This window comes from Enhydra lutris, unplaced genomic scaffold, assembly GCF_002288905.1.
Source record: "Enhydra lutris kenyoni isolate GAN:26980312 unplaced genomic scaffold, ASM228890v2 scaffoldscaffold70, whole genome shotgun sequence".
NCBI classification, from domain to species: domain Eukaryota; kingdom Metazoa; phylum Chordata; class Mammalia; order Carnivora; family Mustelidae; genus Enhydra; species Enhydra lutris.
In genome coordinates, this window is record NW_019154154.1 from 2,707,035 (window position 1) to 2,721,687 (window position 14,653).

The 14,653-nt window shown below is 42.7% G+C and overlaps 1 protein-coding gene across 2 annotated transcripts in view; it reads left to right on the forward strand.

Moving 5' to 3' along the window:
* The window catches only part of LOC111159867 (MOB kinase activator 3B), a 219,814-nt gene that overhangs the window by 64,427 nt on the left and 140,734 nt on the right, over positions 1–14,653 (forward strand). For both annotated transcript variants that reach the window (XM_022522518.1, XM_022522519.1), the window contains exon 2: positions 10,145–10,767. In XM_022522518.1, coding sequence (XP_022378226.1) covers positions 10,350–10,767 — 418 coding nt within the window. In that variant the 5' untranslated portion in view covers positions 10,145–10,349. The remainder of the gene's footprint in view (positions 1–10,144; positions 10,768–14,653) is intronic.

Here is a 14,653-nt window from a genome sequence, read left to right on the forward strand (position 1 = left end):
AAGCATTCTTAGATTTCAGTGTCTGTTTGGCCTCTCAAGAATCTGACTGTTAAAAAACTTGCATCATAATATGACTCAAAGAGTGATAATGATGATAGCAGACCAGATTACTCAGTGCCTATTGTGTTCCAAACATTTTACATATACCCTCTTGAAATATCACAACAACCCTCTCTAGATGCTGTGCTCTGAGCTCCTGGGTTATATTGTTCTAAATCTTGCCTGTGATTGGTGTCAATTTTACCCATCTCTTCAAGCTTAAAATAGTATTCTTTATTATTATTATTTTTTAAGATTTTATTTCTTTGACAGAGAGAGATCACAAGTAGACAGAGAGGCAGGCAGAGAGAGAGGGAGAGAAGCAGGCTCCCTGCTGAGCAGAGAGCCCGATGCGGGACTCGATCCCAGGACCCTGAGATCATGACCTGAGCCGAAGGCAGCAGCTTAACCCACTGAGCCACCCAGGCGCCCCAAAATAGTATTCTTTTGAAAATTAGAACTGTATTTTCCAATTTCCAGTCTTCTAGCCCATTTTGTTCTCTCTGCCCCCCTTCACAGATCTCTTGCAGTGGTTCCAGATGTCATACACAAGTTCCCATAGTGCCAGGGATAAAAATTTTCCAGATCCTGAGACTCACATTCACTTAGAGTGGCTAAGAGTAAATAAGTCTGTTGACAGTTACAGGAACCGACTTCCTTGAATGTGAACATTTTTCCTTTAAAGCAGGACTTTCCCAAGAAAGAATTGTCATACTCTGTCTCAGAGAGAAAGAAGGAAATGGTAATTGACAATGACCTTTATCCCCGTATCCGATAGAGGTTCTGAGTGACATCACACCAATTGGTGTACACCTGTGCTTTAAAAAGTAAAAATACATTTTTTTAACTTGCCTTCATCTTTTTCTTTTTTGGGGTTAAACAACAGAAATTTACTTTTCATAGCTCTGGAGGCTGGAAAAACCTTGCCAGCATGGTTAGGTTCTGGTAAGAGCCCTCTTCTTGGCTTGTAGAAGGCTGCCTTTTCCCTTGTCCTCAGGTAGCAGAGAGAGTAAGTTCTGATGTTTCTTCCTCTTCATATAAAGGTGCTGATTCCAAGATCGGGCCCCACTCCCATGATCTCATCTGAACCCAGTTACCTCCCAAAGGCTCCACCTCCTATTACCATCACTGGGGGTTAGAGCTTTGCATATGAATTTTTGGGGCACACATTTGTTCCACAGCAGAAGCATAATACAAATTAGCAATATTTAAATCAACATAGGGTTGTTATTGCAAATCTTACAGACATTAAAAGAATCATAAGGGAATATTATGAAACTTAATGTCAATAAATTCACCAAACATGAAATGGAAAACTTACTTAAAAGGCCTAACTTTCTGAAACTGACATGAAATGAATTAAAAAATCTGAGTAAAAATCTGAAAATCTAGGTTAGTATTATACTAATGTTAAAAATTAAATTGTTTATTTTTAAAAATTAAAAAAAATCTGCCTCAGTTTTTAAATTTCAACTATTCTATTAGCTTTGTCATTCCCTTCTTATCCTCCATGCCCTTGTTTGTACATGCCTTACATATTGGGTTCTCAAATCCTATGTCTTTTTTTTAACCATAAAAATATTTTCTAGATAGTCCAAAAATTTGGAAGTTAATAGAGCAAGTGGTTACTGACTTGGAGAAGTTCATTTTCCCCTTTAAAAAATTAATGGTGGCAAGATCAGATCCGCCCTGCCCAAGTTTGGATCAAAGATTTGCCATCTTCCTTATTATGGAGAATCCAAGCCAATCTCTACCGGCCTCCAGAAAGCCTGTATCTCAGAGAATATTATTCTCTTTAAGAAAACATTTTTTTTTTTTTTTAAAGGCTGCGTTTTCTTCAGCAGAATGTGAGTATGTGGTGAATTAAACCCTACCAAATAAATCGCACCTTCTCCTATCCTTCTGCTCTTCTTGCTGGTTCTCACCATCACGCATCCTCTTCTGAATGGTGAGGATCCCGTGTCTGTGAAATGGTGGCTCAGTACAGGTGCCTGCTGTGAGCACATGTGCCCGATCCATCACTGCTGTTGCTGTCTCTGCAGTATAACAAGGTGACATGTGATGTTTCCATCTTTGGAATGTTTACTCCCATTTTCAGTGCTAGCATGTCTGCGCTGGTGACTGAATAAATGAGTGAGGGAACGAGTGAGAGTGTTAACTTGTATGGATATTGAAGAGCCAGAAAATGATGGAGCGTGTGAGAAAGAGAGAGAGAGAGGCCTCTGTAGGGTTTCACCTGCTTATACTGACTTCACCTGGTTCGGAAATAACACAGGCATTTGGAAGCTTAGAAATCGTGCATGTCTTTGAAGATTAAATTGAGGCAGCCATGTTTCTCCCAGCTAATCTAAAATGCAGTGATATGGCAGCCCAAAGTTGGGGAGGTAGATTAGTTGGGGGGAGAAAAAAGCTGCCTCTCAGACAGGAATCTCTCTAAGTTGGGGTTGTCTTATGAGCAAAGATAGCATTTAATGAGTTGGCAGAAGTAAAACAGTACAAAAAGGTTGATGAAATCACTTTTTAGGCATGTCCTTTAGTGGAGCCTAGGAAGGTCACATGATATTCATCTTATGCATGTGCATGTTCACGCACACACACACACATACACACAGTCCTCTAAGATAAAAACCTAATCTGCTTTTATTTGGCTTCTGGAGTATCAACGAAGAGTTCCATGCACTATTCTAGCCATAAAGAAAAATGGTGGGAAGATAAGATATCAGACTTAGTCATTCTTCAGTTCTGAAGAGCTGGAATTTTAGGTAACACATGGGAAAGGAGCAGCCCATTTGAGAAAGAAGTGGGACAGATACCTTCGTCTTTGAGGACGGGAGCCTTCAGAGCAGCACAGCAGCTGGTAGGACTGGACCTCAGTGAGTTGGCAGTGAGCTTGCAGACGTGGGTGGGCGTCCCCAGATAACTAAAGTATAGGAGGTTCAGTTTGTTTTCACTTTTTGGTTTCACTTGGACGTAAAGGATCCTTCATTTACTGTCCTCTGTTCATCAGCAAACATTCAGCGACGTTGGCTCTGTGCCAGGCACCATCCTAGCTCCTGGGACACCAGCACTGAAAATGACATGGAACGCCCCACATGTGGGGCACTTCTAGGGCATTTCCCTTAGCTTCCTGGGGTGAATTGCCCTGTTGGCTGATCCTTCCAGAAGGAGTTCTCCATCCCATAGATGAGATACTGAACTTCTTTCTCCCAACTTGTATCAGCTTTGGTTTTTCTCCTTCTGTCCTGCCCACTGTACTACCAACTATAGTACTGTCCTGTACTACCAACATCTCTTTAGAGGTGGTCACAGCTAGAGAAGATGGATCTCTCAAGGGTGAATGAGAAAATTGCTTTATTTCTTCCTCATCCTGGCAATTTGAATTTGAATGTGAATTTTCAACTAATAAGGCAGAAGACATCAATAGGAAAAGAAAAATAAGAACTTTCCCTGCCAGGGTTGCCTAGTTACCTTGTCAACATTCCCTTGCAGCCCAGCCGAATTCTCTCTGCATATTTTTATAGTGCACATGTTTTATTGCTATAATTGATCTATTAAGCAGAAAATATGGAGAACACATGGAGCTCCTGTCAATTTTATGCTGTTTATTTGGGTTTCCATTTTTCTCTTTCCACAAGACTTCATTCTTCATTGTCCTTTTCATTCCCAACTGGAGTAATCCTGTGAAGAAATCATATCACTAGCCATGTTGGTGCATTTAACTTTGTGGCTTATAAAGCAAAAGCCAATACACCAACCTCAAACCAGACAGCAGATTGTGGACTTTTCAAAGGCAGACACCAAGTTTTCATTAGCTCTGTGTCTGTGGTGCCTAGCCTTGAGTCTGGCACATTAAAGGTCTTTAGTAGATATCCATTGATTGAATGAGCAATTGGCTTCAGAATTTCATTGAGAACCAGCATCATACTGGATGCTATTCATAACATAAAAACAAAACTTAGGACTTGTTCCTTCATTTCGGAGACTGGACAAAGATAGAGAATAACAACTGTGTTGTTGCTAACGTTACATTAACATCAGCCAAAGAAGCTTTCCTGCACGAGGCTGCGGCCCTATTAGCGGCGTCCAGGTTCTGTCTGGCATTTATGGAGAACTATTCACTGGCTGCCTCCTGGGTTCTGGGCACTGTGCTCTCCAAATCAGTCCAGTTCAATAGACCTGGTCCTGGGCACCATCTGTCAAGGCATTTGTATTCAAAACAGTGAGTTTCCCCCCATTCTTCTTAAACACACACACACACACACACACACACACACACACACACACACACACACACACTGAAGACAATGATTATGAAGCAAACTGTTGACGAAACAATAAATGGAAATTTATGTTGTCATCCCTTTGCCCAGCCAGTGAGGCAGCCCTCCAACTCTGTGCTCCTCAAAGTGTATACTTCTGAGATTTTGTTAAAGTGCAGACTTAGATCTGCTAGGTCTGGGGCGAGGCATGAGTGCATGCATTTCTAACAAGCTCTCTTAGTGACCTAAAGTGTCCTCCAAGGACAGTAGATTTGACATCACCAGGGAGCTTGTTAGAAATGCAGTTGCTGGGATGCCTGGGTGGCTCAGTGGGTTAAAGCCTCTGCCTTCAGCTCAGGTCATGATCTCAGGGTCCTGGGATCGAGTACCGCATCGGGCTCCCTGCTCAGCGGGGAGCCTGCTTCCTCCTCTCTCTCTCTCTGCCTGCCTCTCTGCCTGCTCGTGATCTCTCTTTGTCAAATAAATACATAAAAATCTTATTAAAAAAAAAACAAAAAGAAATGCAGAAGCTTAGACCTCACCCCAGACTTACTGGATCTGAACCTGCATTTTAACAAGATTCCAGCTTCACATCAATGAAGCACTGCTCTAACCCTTTAATAAGCACAGTGTATAAATTATGGGCAGGGGTCTTGATGGGTCTCTGAGTTGGTCAGTAAGGCCAGGTGGGTTTCCTGTTCCCTTGTTCATTTCAGAACTCCTCTGGGTATCTGCCCTAGTACAGCATTTGACAGTTAAAGACATAGGTGCCTTTTGGTTCAGCTATTCAGTGGTGTGATGAAATTGTTATTATCCATTCTGGATTGCCGATGTTTTTAAACATGGGAACCCAACCACCAATCTGTCCCGTCTCCAGGGAACTTTATTCTAGGTGAAAAAGTTTGAGCAGAAGACACATCCTCGTGTTTGAGCATGTCAGAATGGTTAATGCGAGCGCTAGAGGAGACCCAGAGTTTGTTTCCTTATCCGTAAAATTAGAGATAAAAAAAATACCACCTGTTCTAGTTTACTTTCTAATCTTGTTGTGAGGAGCTTTGAAAACATAAAAATGTTCATGAGATTTTAAAGCAGTGTTAATGAGAAAAAAAATCACGTTTGTTTCAGTGCCAAAGAGTTCTGGGTTCAAAATTTAGCCTTACCATCTACCAATTTTGTGATTTCTGCCAAATTATTTAATCTACTTCAGCCTCAGTTTCTTTCTATGCTAAGTGGTCATAGAAACATCCACCATACAAGACTGCAGTGGGGATTAAAATGGTAATAATATACGTAAACGATCTGGTGCATAGTAGAGTTTAATAAATGGTACCCAGTCGCGGCACATTAAGGGACATGATTGAGAAATAAATCCTGCAAAGATGATTTTTTTTTCCCCCTCCAGTAAAGCCTTTTACATTGAGGCAAAAAGGAGGCATGACTTTCAAGCTGGTTAAAGTCCTGAATAAATGCCCAGCCAGTTCAAGAGACTGATAGCTTCAAGTTGATTATCTAAGTGTCTCTGGAAGAAAAATCTCTAAACTTCATATGAGGTTTTACTATTTATTGAAGTGTTTGTGAGTACCAGCCACTGCCGGGCTCCGTGACAAGGAGTCACTGTGATTATTCTGTGTCATTCACGCCCTGTCCTCAGAGGTGCTAGCAGGTCTTTCCCGGGTGTGCATAGGAGCCTGCTGGTGTATGGAGGAAGGTTTCAGCTTGATGTCCATGCAGGCAGATCCTTCAGGCCTCAGGGAAACAGCCCAGCAAGTGATAGCAAGGGTCATGTAAGGCAATGAAAGAAGATTGTTCTGAGGACCATGGTAACTGATGGCCCCCTCATTGTCAGAATAACAGAACAGCAAGTCTTACTTGCTGGAGACAAGAAGGGGCGGCTGGTGGGTGGTTGCTGCTTTTCTGTCAGCAATTAAGCCTTTGTGATACAGAGGGACTATTGTTTTGTTCTTTTTTTTTTTTTATTAAAGGTTTTATTTATTTATTTGAGAGAGAGAGAGAGAGAGAGAGAGAGAGAGCCGGGGCGCCGCAGGCAGAGGGAGAAGCAGCCGCTTGGAACATGATCCCAGGACCCCTGAGATCACAACCTAAGCCGAGGGCAGACGCTTAACCGACTGAGCCACCCAGGCGTCCTGAAGTTGGGTTTTGAAAAAAGATTTAATTAATTTATTTATTTGAGAGAACGAGAGAGAGAGAGTGTGTGTGTGTGCACACGCAGGGGGAGGGGCAGAGGAGGAGGGAGAGACAGAATCCTGAGCAGCCTCTGTGCTGAGCGTAGTGCCAAGTCAGGCTCCATCTTGAGACCCCTGACTCCATGACCTTAGGCTTCACTGACTGGGCCACCCAGGCACCCCACTGTTGGGCATTTTAAAAGAAAAAGAAAAAAAAAAAAAAAAAAACCCTCACCATCCCTTCTCTATCTTCCCAACCTCTAGCTCATATTTTTTGGAAAAGCACTTTTAGGGCCCTCAGTTTTCTCATCTTTACAGGCCAGCCAAGCCTTTGGGAAGGTATTTCTTTCAGGGAAAGATTGCCTCTTTCTTTTCCTGAGGTTTGCAGAGTTTGCATGGTGATTTCCTTCGTGGTGATAGTTTGAAGCACCCCAGCAGTGTGATTTCACAGACGATCTCAGGCAGAGAGAGCCACAGAACCTGCTTTTCCACGTGGATCTCTTTGTGGGAGGTGTTTGTGCTCAATGCCATGTGAGGAGGAGGAGGAAAACCCCACCTGGTCCCTGTGGCATTTCAGTGGAAAGAAAGCTAATAGGAAGAGAGAGAGATAAGAGGGAGGCAGTGAGGAGCGCCCGGGTGGCTCAGTGGGTTAAAGCCTCTGCCTTCCGCTCAGGTCATGATCCCAGAGCCCTCCATCGGGCTCTCTGCTTAGCAGGGAGCCTGCTTCCTCCTCTCTCTCTGCCTGCCTCTCTGCCTACTTGTGATCTCTGTCAAATGAATAAATAAAATCTTTAAAAAAAAAAAAAAAAAGAGGGAGGCACTGAGCAGACAGGGGCTGCGGAGGGTGGCCGGGAGGAGGCAGGCACCTGAATCATCAGCGGTTCTGAGCACAGAGCAGCCTATGAGAGAGAGTACACATGTCTCAGGTGTTTTTGATTTTATGCTTTTACCTAAATAACGTAAGGTTGAATGCTTCGCCAAGCCGTGTTTGAGTGTGGAATAGCAGAACCCCATCTGAGTGGGGGCAAATGCAACACAGTGGGATCCGTGCCCGAAGTCCATTGGAGCAGATTCCATCATGGGCTCTTCTGAATCTGGCCACAGCTGGTGGTCCATTGTGCTAGGACGTGATCCATGGATGGTTCAGTTATCTGCTGTCTGTTTCCAAGCCACAGGACACCATCTTTACATCCAGCCAGTCAATACTTGTGGTCTTTAGGGAATTTGTGGATGGAAGGTCTGGGTTAAAGGGGCTTCAGGAACCAGCAAGAAAGAAAGGTTGAAGGACATCACTTTTTAGAATATAAGGCTGTGTGCAAAGAACATTTACTAGGAGTCAAGAAACTTGATTTTGATCCTAATTATGCCCATGATAGCTATGGGACATTGTTAGGCAAGTAACTTTATCTCTTAGAGATCCAGGGATAGTGACAACTACTACAAATCTACTATAAACCACATTAGGATTTTGTAAGGTCAAATGAGGTAGTAAAGAGAGCACGGAAGACCAAAACTACACTTTCCAAAATGGTAGCCATTAGCTGCATGTGGCTATTTGAATTTCAATTTGTTCAACTTCGATAACATGAGAAATTCATTTCCTCAGCCACACTAGCCACATTTCATGTGCTCATTAGCCACATATGGCTAGTGGGACTATATTGGACAGCAAAGATATAGAACATTTGCATTATCACAGAAAGTTTTGTTGTACACCCATGCCTCAGAACTCTAGGTTATGACAGCAAAGATGAAAAGGATGAAATATTATAGAGGTGATAAATGCTGTCAGAGTTAAGGATTCTTGGAAAGAAAGAAAAACCCTCGAAGTCAGCTGAAGTAAACCAAGAGATTAATATTTTTTAAAGATTTTATTTTTTTATTTGAGAGAGAGCACTAGAGAGAGTGAGCATGCACAAGTAGGGGGCAGAGGGAGGGGAAGAAGGAGGCTCCCCGCTGAGCAGGGAACCCGATGTGGGGCTGGAGCCCAGGACCCTGGGATCGTGACCTCAGCCAAGGGCAGATGGCTTAACCAACTGAACCACCCAAGTGACTGAGCCACCTAAGAATTTATCTGACTAATTCAGGGAAAAACCTATGGATCTCAAGGGCTGGAATCACAGCTAGACTTCAAAAATAACTGGAACTAAAAAAAAAAATAAATAAAAAAAATAACTGGAACTAATTTCTAAAAGATTATGAGGAACTCACAAAGCCACTCTCCTCACTGTTTCTCTTTGTCTCTTATCTTTTTCTCCCTGTAGCCACTTGTGCTCTTGTATCTGTTCTTCTGTATGTCAGTGACGTTTTCGTTCTCCTCTCTCCTCTTCCTTCTCTCCCCTTCCTTCTCTCTCCGCACCTTTATTCTCCTTCCTTCCTGGTTCTTCTCTCCTTCTTCCTCTGTCTGCAGAGCAACTTCTTAACTGCACTGCCTGTGGTCTAGATAGGGTTCAGCCAGGCCCAGTTTTCATTGTTTCTCAGGAACAATGCCTGAAAAAGTCTGGGCCCTGATCCCAAATTCCAAAGAGAGATACTCTTTTTTTTAAATTAGCATATAGTGTATTATTTGTTTCAGGGGTACAGATCTGTGATTCATCAGTCTTACACAATTCCCAGCACTCACCACAGCACATACCCTCCCCAATGTCCATCACCCAGCCCCTCCATCCCTCCCACTCTCCTCCACTCCAGAACCCTCAGTTTGTTTCCTGAGATTAAGAGTATCTTATAGTTTGTCTCCCTCTCTGGTTTCATTTTGTTTCATTTTTCCCTTACTTCCCTATCATCCTCTGTCTTGTTTCTCAAATTCCTTGTAACAGTGAGATCATATAATTGTCTTTCTCTGATTGACTTATTTCACTTAGCATAATACCCTCTAGTTCTATCCACGTCATTGCAAATGGCAAGATTTTGAGGGGCTTTTTGATGGCTGCATAGTACTCCATTGTGTGTTATATATATATCACATCTTCTTTATCCATTCATCTGTTGATGGACATCTAGGTTCTTTCCATGGTTTGGCTATTGTCATTGCTGCTGTAAACATTCAGGTGCATGTGGCCCTTCAGATCACTACATTTGTATCTTTAGGGTAAATACCCAGTAGTGTGCTTGCTGGGTTGTAGTGCAGCTCTATTTTCAACTTTTTGAGGAATCTCCATACTTTTTTCCAGAGTGGCTAAGCCAGCTTACATTCCCACCAACAGTATAGAAGGATTTCCCTTTCCCAGGAGAAATATTCTTATTAGCCAGCTTGGTGTGATAGCCACCCCTGCTCCATTCAGTTATGTTTAAGAGCATGGGATGGTGATCCTGTGCTTACTCAATAAAGGCATAGTGGGGAGTGGGGCAGATGCTCTAGAAAGGCGCATATGTGAGATGGGGCTGGGGCCTGACTAATGTGTTCATGTTAATATCTTGGAGAATCCATTAGCCTATGACCACAGAGGAAGAGTTGTGAGAGATTTGATCAAGGCCATGAAGAAAAAGAGTTATTTGTGTGGTTTGAATCACCATTACACATGTTCGGGGGTCTGGCATGTCCTCAGTATCTTTATACCTGGGTGGAAGTAGATACTGGCAGAAGCAAGGTGGAAATCAGATCTCAGCATTTGACATTTCTTACATGCAGATTGGATGCTAATAAGACCCTTTTCTCTACAGCCTTTAGGAAGAAACATGAGGTTCTCTTGGAGACTATTCAAAAGGAAGATGGAGGGGGCCGCCTAAAAGAGATTAAAAGCTGCAGACCGCAAGCCTGGGGCCAGAGGGCTGGCAGTGGAAAACCCTGCTGGGTTGTGACCTCTCCCTGAAAAGTTCTAGGTGCCTTTTTGCTTCCTGCAAAAAAAAGGAAGAGAAGGAGAAGACCATGTCCATAGCCTTGAAGCAAGTGTTCAACAAGGACAAGACCTTCCGGCCCAAGAGGAAATTTGAACCTGGCACGCAGAGATTTGAGCTCCACAAACGGGCTCAGGCATCCCTCAACTCTGGTGTGGATCTGAAGGCAGCTGTGCAGCTGCCCAGTGGGGAGGACCAGAACGACTGGGTGGCGGTGCACGTGGTAGACTTCTTCAATCGGATCAACCTCATCTATGGCACCATCTGCGAGTTCTGCACTGAGCAGACCTGCCCTGTGATGTCAGGGGGCCCCAAATATGAGTATCGGTGGCAGGATGACCTCAAGTACAAGAAGCCAACTGCCCTCCCAGCTCCTCAGTACATGAACCTTCTTATGGATTGGATTGAGGTCCAGATCAACAATGAGGACATATTTCCAACCTGTGTGGGTAAGTCTGTGGCCGGCTTCTTGCGTATTTTGGTGCATCCCACCCAAGCTCAGAAAGTTTGCAGAGGCTTTTTCTAGGACTGTCTTTGAATGCTGGGTAACACCACGTTGATGTTCCCTTAAATTCCACCATACCTGCAGTGTCTTTTTCCATATCCAAGAACCTCCTTGAAATTAAAAAAAAATTAGTGGACTACTTATATTTATTCTGTGGACCTCAGTGGTACACATACCACATGCTAGGGAAATTTGTCTTGGTGAAATGTTAGATTTGATCTTGCTGGTTTTCTTAGGACTAGACTCTAAACCCACCTAGTTATCCTCATAGAATTTTTATATTTTGGCTAACTAACTAGTTAAAGTTTCATTAACTCTGGTGCATTTATTGGTATTCATCTCTCAGATCGGAGAATGCCAGTGTGAGAATCTGCTTGTTTGCGGATCAAGCAAACAGGGGTTGGCCTTCCAGGGAAATAGAGGTCCTGGCATTCTGTTCCGCCCACTCTTGATCATTTGTTATTAATTCCAGGCTGTACTGTTAGACACTCATGTAAGCTGCTGGACCCATTAGGACTCTTGAGATGTGAATGCTTTCATTTGCTTGGTGCTCTGAGCCATAAAACTCTTCAAGGAAGAGGACGAAACCTTCTTTCCCTTTTATATTTCTTTATGCTGCTGATAATTGGATTTGTCTATGCACTGACAGGCTAAACTTAAAATTCGGGTTTGTTTGTTGTTTGTTGTTTGTTGTTTGTTGTTTGTTGTTTTTGTTTTTTAGGCCCAAGATTCACTAGGAATGAGCAATCTCCTACTTCTACTCTTGTGTTTCCAGGGTCTAACATGGTACCCTGGAACCTTTGTAGGCAATCAGGAAATATTTGTGGAATGACTGAGAAAATACTTGTGCTGTTGGACAGTAGTATTAAAAAGCTCTGAGATGGTTTGGGATATAAAAGAGGCATTTGGAACACATTGCTGAAATCCCCTCTAGATGGGATGTATGTGTCCCTATGTGGCAAATGGGAAGTGGAGGTGGGGGGTATGGAAGTAATTAAGCTAATACCAGGGGGAGAGAAGCATATGCATTGATTAGGGCAGTATGGACATCTTGAAATATTCAGCACACAGACCGATTGGCGCAGAATCACTGTGCTGCCTTGACTTGTCCAGCTCCCTCATATTCCTGCTCTGTGCCGTTCCTTGCTAAGGAAGGAGGTGGCATGTGGGGTTGTGCAAATTCCCTTGGCTCACCAGCACAGAAGGAAGAAGGCAGGGTTCCAGAACTCCCCCAACCATATAATAGGCACCTCAGGGGGATGGGAAGCTCTTAGGTTCCTATCTTTTTATACTTTCATTGACTGTCTGAGGCTTCTTTTGTTGCTAGGAGGAATTTCCCCAACTGCCAATGCTCTGTGCTGAACATGTGATAGCAATAAAGATAAATAAATGTGGGCAAAGATACGTCCTCTTTGTCTTTCCCCTTCTGTTTCTGCTCCTTGATGCTTTGAACTCTGGGCACTTCGACTGTCTCTGGCAGCTGTGGTTACCACATAGAGTTGGTGACCAGAAATAACATCGCAGAGCCATGGTGTGTTACTTGAGAGTAAGGAAGCTTCTGGCAGTCTGCTTGGAAACTAGGACATCATAGATGGCTTTAGACTTTACTAGGAGGAAATCAGCAGATGCCGCCATATCCCCCCGAGTCATTGACGTTGCTGTCTTTTTCCAGACATTTCCTTAGCCATTCAGTGGGCTTGCAGAACATACTCACCTGGTCAGAATCCTCTGTTTCAGCTCTGCCCAACCTTTGCTCCATAGTACATAGTTCTAAGAGATCTAAATAGGGGCACCGTAATTTTTTTTTTTTTTTTTTTTTTTTTGTGCATGGGAAATAAGTTGGAAAGTGCTGAGTGAAAACCGTTTCTTTACTGCAGGACTTTTAATGTGCTAATGTACGTTATAAATCTCCGAGAAAGGAATATTTTGTTTAGTATGTAGTATTTTATTTCCTAATTTGAACGAGTACTTTTTTTTTTTTTTTTAATGAAGCACCATTAGCATCTTTGGGGAAGTGTTAATCTATATAAGTTAGAGTTGTCAAACATTTATTTGTATCAGAATTGCATGGGCCTTCTGTTCAAAATGCAAATTCTTTGTCCCTCCCCCTTAACAACCAAATTGGAATCTCTTAGATGAGACCTAAGAATCTGTACTTGTAATAAGCACCTGCCACTCTTTTGTTTATTTTAACTTTCCAGAATGCTTTTCATTCCCCCAGAAACAGTCTGTTTCTTACCTCTCTGGTTTTATCCATTTTGTTTCTTCTTCTAGAATCCCCCGTATTCTCTAGTGAATTTTCCTGCATCCTTTATACCATGTCCCCTGTGAAGGCTTTTGCCCATGAGAATATAAAGCCCCTTAAGGTGATGGAATGTATTTTATTCATTTGAATATTCCAGTCCTAAGTCCAGTCTCGCTGCCTTATAAGTTATTAAATGGATGAACAGACAGATTGATGGATGGAAGGATGGAGGAAAAAATAATCTTTATAAAGTCCCACCATGTCTGTAGTGCTGGTGATCGAAAGTTAAACAGAATCTCTGAATCCCTTCATCACCATCCTCAGTCTGTTCTGCACCTTCATAGAGTTTAATTTTCTCTGTTTAATTTTCCAGTGTGGAATGTTAGGGGTCAGTAAAAATCACCACCCTCCACCATTGCCCTAAAGGTCTTCATCAGCATCCTGCTCACCTCTGTCATTTGCCCTTGGATTATATTGTTACCATCTTTTGAAAAAACTTATCTTTAGGAGCCACTTTCTTTGTTAGAATTCATTTCCTCTTCTTCTTCCTCCCCCTGATTCCAGCCTACTTTTCTCTCTCTCTCTCTCTCTCTTTTTTTTTTTTTATCTTTGTTCTGCCGTGAGTCATTATCATGGAAATGATCAAGATGTCTGTCAGGATAAAGTAAAAGAAGAATTCTCTGCAAACAGCAGACCCCGCGTGTGGATGAGAAATGGGGAGTTCTGCTTAGCATTAGGGCTTTGAATCCCAGGCATATTTCTGTGTTCTTGCCTGGGCATTGAGAGGAGTTCAGACTTCACCTCCTCCCCACTGTGATCCAAGGAAATGGGACCGGAAAATACTGACAGATGTGAAGGTTTCACCCTCAGTTAGGTATGAAAGCATATAAACAGCTGTTGATCTCTGCCATTGAAACACAGGGGGAAAGAAAAGCTTTCATCTGTTCCCTGATCCTAGTTTAACTAGGATGCCCGTACTATTTTGAAGTCCAGTGTTCTCAGTTGGGAGCATACCAAACAGATGTGGCTCCCTTGTGAACCACAGTCTCCTCCACTCCCCCTTGATCCCCTTAAGCTTCCTTTGTGAAAAAGTCAACAGATGTCCCTGTGAAAGCTTCTAAAACCTCCTTCAGTGCAGAAGCAGAGGCCACCTCCTCTTGCACTGTATCTCCTCAACCACTTGTAGAGATAACAGCAGGAAAATAGCTACATCGTTCTTTATTCTATGGCCTATCTAGTTAACAATAATTTTTATGTTCTAGCCCTCAGCTTCTCTGTTTTTCTGTTATATAATAGGACGTCATATCTTAGTTCTAACACTAAGAAAAAAAATGAGTGGAAAACTTAGAGCTCCTCCAACTCATGTTTTTAAAAAGTCTCTGAACAGGAGGAATAAGAACATTTAAAAATTAATTACATGATCTCACCTACTTTTATGGTTTTAGAATAGTTGGGTGTCATGCAAGGAGAGAGCAGGGAAGGAAAGCAAGACAGGTGGTGGGGGTGGGGGACTCATGTCTGTTGGGCTTGCTAAGTGCCACTGTTAATCTTTCTTAATTCTTGCAACAACTCAGTTAATTAAAAT